The sequence below is a fragment of the Ursus arctos genome, unplaced genomic scaffold, assembly GCF_023065955.2.
Source record: "Ursus arctos isolate Adak ecotype North America unplaced genomic scaffold, UrsArc2.0 scaffold_22, whole genome shotgun sequence".
Taxonomy (NCBI): Eukaryota; Metazoa; Chordata; class Mammalia; order Carnivora; family Ursidae; genus Ursus; species Ursus arctos.
In genome coordinates, this window is record NW_026622897.1 from 57,463,569 (window position 1) to 57,468,067 (window position 4,499).

Consider the following 4,499-nt stretch of genomic DNA (forward strand, 5'->3'; position numbering starts at 1 on the left):
TAATACTCTACAGCTATGTAAGTTTTTATATTTCATTTAAAAAAGAAAAGCCTTTGGGCTCTACAGTGAGATGTGAATTAGGAGATAGAAAGATCTAAGTTAGAGAAAACAACAAGAATAAGCCAGAGACTGAAAAAAATCAGAGCGATGAGACAGGGAATGGTGGAGGTGTTCAGAGGCTTAATCTACGTGAGTCAGTCATTGAATAGGTGGCAGACTCTGAAACAATGGGAACACATTCTGGTCTTTTTTGTCCTTGGGAAATTTGATATTTAGCTGTCATTTAAAAAATAGACATCAAAGTTTTCTCTTACAGAAATCCTAAATCCACTGTTACATAGGGGTTGTGTTGATGGTAACATTAAATTGAAAAAGACTAAGTGAATATAAAGCCAAATTACCTTTTAATTACCTTCTCATGAATTAAACAGGCTTCCTTACCATTCCACAGTGAGGTCATCTATCACGCATAATCAAAAGTAGAATCCAGCCTTAAGACTGATCGTTGTCTCTCAGACGGTGTTTTACTGTACCCCAGTTATAAAATGGTATGCTTTTTTGTACTTTTATCTCTTTTAGTTCCGAAAGTTTAGATGAAAGATAATTTTGAAATCAGAAATCTGATTCATCAAGCTCAACTCACCCCTCTGCCAAGAAAGAAATATTCCGCAAGGATGTGTGGGGTGGGGCGTTAATGCCGACTCAGACATGGACAAGATGCTAAGAGAACTCCAAGGGTATGGGAACTCTATTCTGCATTAATTCTATGGGAATTCTATTCTGCTTTGAACCAGTTTCAATATATAAGGGGAAAATAACCTTACAGGGATTATAATGCCTTTTAAATGGGAATTGCAAGCAAATGCATGTATTGGAACATATGCTAGCACTTCCATAGCAGGAAGAATGGACATGAGGAAGGGAAACTGAGTTATGTGATTCTATCTAAGAGTACCTTGTATGGGAAAAGATAGTCAAAGGAGAAATACAATAGGAGAGAGATGTGTTAGGGATATGGAAAATCACCACACTTTCATTAAAGGTGTAATTCCAAATAATTTGAATTTATTCTATTATTTTAATACATTTATGTATCACCTTATCCAGGAAAACCTTATTTTTTATAATTTCTCCAATATTGGATTTAGTAAGAATTGTGAGCCAGTCTATCCCATTCTCTTGGAACAAAGAATAATTTGACTATATGTTATGAGTAGCAATTATATTAGTAGCAAATATATGAAACCTGGTCATTTTTACTATGAGTTTGTATATTCCTAAATTGAATCTCACTGAAGAAATATAATTAACTTTTCAATATTACAGTGCACTTGAAAAATTTTATTCCTCATTTTCATAATTTCTGATGTATTTTACTAAAAATAATAATGATCAAGACCAATTTTTCCTGGAAACATTTTCAAATAAAGTTATTTTTATTGATCAGATTTTAATAATAGAAAAACTTCTGAGAAATAAATAGAGAGCAACCTTTGTTTTTTGGACATTAGTCTATCAAGAAAGAATTTTCCCGTATCAAAACCTGCAGTTCTAAACTTTCACAAGAAATTTACATTCATGTATCATGTTTATTTTCTCCCTCTAAAATGCCTAATTTTATTCAAATTTCTGGAGGAAAATTCCCTGGCATCCACTTCTGGAATAAAGATAGAATCTAAATACTGTGTCACAGCACTTCTGTATGCTTGTTATGTATATTTTAAATATTTTTCATATGCTATTATCCAGTATTGTCTTCTTGACATTAAGGATCCTAACTTATAATTCGTATTTAACCCAATGCTTCCTATAGTACCTGGAATAGCGAATATTCCTTTCATTGTTTTCTGCTTGACCACAGCATGAAATGTTTTTTGGGTACAATAGAGAATATGTAATATATCAGTTAAATACCCATATCCTATTAACAATAAAAACCAAACTTATATTCAATGGGACAGTTTTAAACTGACAATACACAACCCTAAGCCCTCATATTAATAGAAATGTGTTATCTCTTAATAGTGGGTACACAGATGCCGGTTAGTATACAAGTATGTGTGTGCACCTGTGTGTGTGTGAGAGAGAGACAGACAGACCTATGGAAACGAAGAGAATCAGAGACAGAAATGGAAAGAACAGATGTTGTGAGGGTGATGAAAAGACAGAAAAGAGAACTGAAATGTGAAATAAATTATCCAGGAAGCCTATCTGCATTCCTGGACCCACTTAATTGCCCTATCGAAAAATGAGTATGTCTGGCAAAATGCCATTGAAACTATATTCAGCCTCTGATTGACTCTAGGTGAGAAGAGAAAACAGAAGACAGATACTCAGCACATACTGCCACTTTGAACCAGAAGCTCTAAACCAGGGGTCTCTAAGCCAACATGTTCAAGCTCAACGGCACAGTCTTCATGCCCTCGGTGCTGACACTGATCGGGATCCCCGGCTTGGAGTCTGTGCAGTTCTGGATCGGAATTCCTTTCTGTGCCATGTACATCATTGCTCTGTTTGGGAATTGCCTGCTCCTGGTCATCATCAAATCTGAACGCAGCCTGCATGATCCCATGTATCTCTTCCTGGCAATGCTTGGAGCAACAGACATCGCTCTCAGTACCTGCATCCTACCAAAAATGCTAGGCATATTCTGGTTTCATCTGCCAAAAATATACTTTGATGCCTGTCTCTTTCAGATGTGGCTTATCCACACCTTCCAGTGCATTGAATCAGGAATTCTGCTAGCCATGGCCCTGGACCGCTATGTGGCCATCTGTGATCCCCTGAGACATGCAACCATCTTTACGCACAAACTTCTCACTCAGATTGGGGTTGGCGTGACGCTCAGAGCAGCCCTCCTTGTAGCTCCATGTCTCATCCTCATCAAATGTCGGCTGAAACACTACCGGACCACTGTGGTTTCCCATTCATACTGTGAGCACATGGCCATCGTGAAGTTGGCGGCAGAAGACATTCGAATCCACAAGATCTATGGTCTGTTTGTGGCTTTCACTATACTTGGGTTTGACATAATCTTCATCACACTCTCTTACATCCAAATATTTCTAACTGTCTTCAGTCTGCCTCAGAAGGAAGCTAGGCTCAAAGCCTTCAACACCTGCATTGCCCATATTTGTGTCTTCCTCGAGTTTTACCTCCTGGCTTTCTTCTCCTTCTTTACTCACAGGTTTGGGCTCCATATTCCACCCTACATTCATATTCTTCTGTCCAACCTTTATCTGCTTGTTCCTCCTTTGCTCAATCCTATTGTGTATGGAGTGAAGACCAGACAGATTCGAGATCGGATGTCCAAGATTTTCTACTCTAAAGATCCTTCTTGATTTCTCATTTAACTTTTTCCAAGTAATAAAAATTTTTATTCTCAATTGGAGAAATACTAGTTTGGGGTCAGATTTTGTGCTTTCTCAAGTTTATTTGTCCTGCTGAAATATACAGTTCTAGATTTTACTTTGGAGACAGGATCTGATTCCTATTTAAACAATTTTAACTTTAATGGATACAGAATCAACTCCTCAGTAGACAATACAAAAGGCAGAAAACATGAAGACTTGTTTCTGGCTTAGACAATGAAAACCTTTATTTAATCCTTCAGTGAGGAACTTTCTTAAAAACACAAGTAAATTGAAGTGGTTAGCCTCTGATTAAAAGTATTACGTTCACGGGGTTCTTGAAAAACAATAAGTTCATTCTAAAGTTGATAATTCTGATGATCATGAGCTAACTACTTTTTGTTCTAATTTTGATTTCAGTAATCTTTCTCCTCCACCTCATCATCATAATTTTATTTTATATTTGTATTTATAATTTTAATTATCATCACCATTCAAGTCTTCAGTTATTTTCTGACTTACATTCATCTGAGCACTAAGAAGGTTCAGGTGTTTAATTTTGTATTGGGATGCAAATTAATACATTTTTAAAATCCAAATGATTTGGATTTACAAAAACTTGCATATGTAGTTACTGAGAGTTCCCATAGACCCCCTACCTAGTATTCCTTATCATTGTCCTCTTGCATTAATATATGTGTTACAGTTAGTGAATCAACATTGATACACTATGATTTACTAAAGTCCATATTTTATTCTTGTTTCTTAATTTTTACCTAACTTCCTTTTTTTTTCCTCCCAAGATCCCATCCTGGATGCCACATGTCATTTAGTTGTCAGTTCTCTGTAAGCTGCTCTTGGCTGTAAGTTTCTGAGACATTCCTGTTTCTAATGACCTTGACAACAGTGAAGAGTACTATTGAGGTATTTCATAGCAATCCTTTCCATTGGAATTTATCTGATGTTATTGTAATGATTAGATTGGAATTATGTGCTTTGGGGAGGAAAATCATACATGTTAAAGTCCCATGTTGATCACATATCAAAGGTACATATTGTCAACATAATTTATCCATTGTATATATCGACCTTAATTACTTGTCTGAGGTAGTGTGTGTCGGATTTCTCCTTTTTAATTCCCATTTCATA

General features: G+C 36.0%; 1 protein-coding gene across 1 annotated transcript; it reads left to right on the forward strand.

Annotated features, from left to right (window-relative positions):
- Window positions 1-2,390: 2,390 nt before the first annotated feature.
- On the forward strand, window positions 2,391-3,341 carry LOC113269477 (olfactory receptor 52A5-like). The gene has a single exon (XM_026518357.1). The coding sequence runs from the start codon at window positions 2,391-2,393 to the stop codon at window positions 3,339-3,341; it is 951 nt and encodes a 316-aa protein (XP_026374142.1).
- Window positions 3,342-4,499: the final 1,158 nt, after the last annotated feature.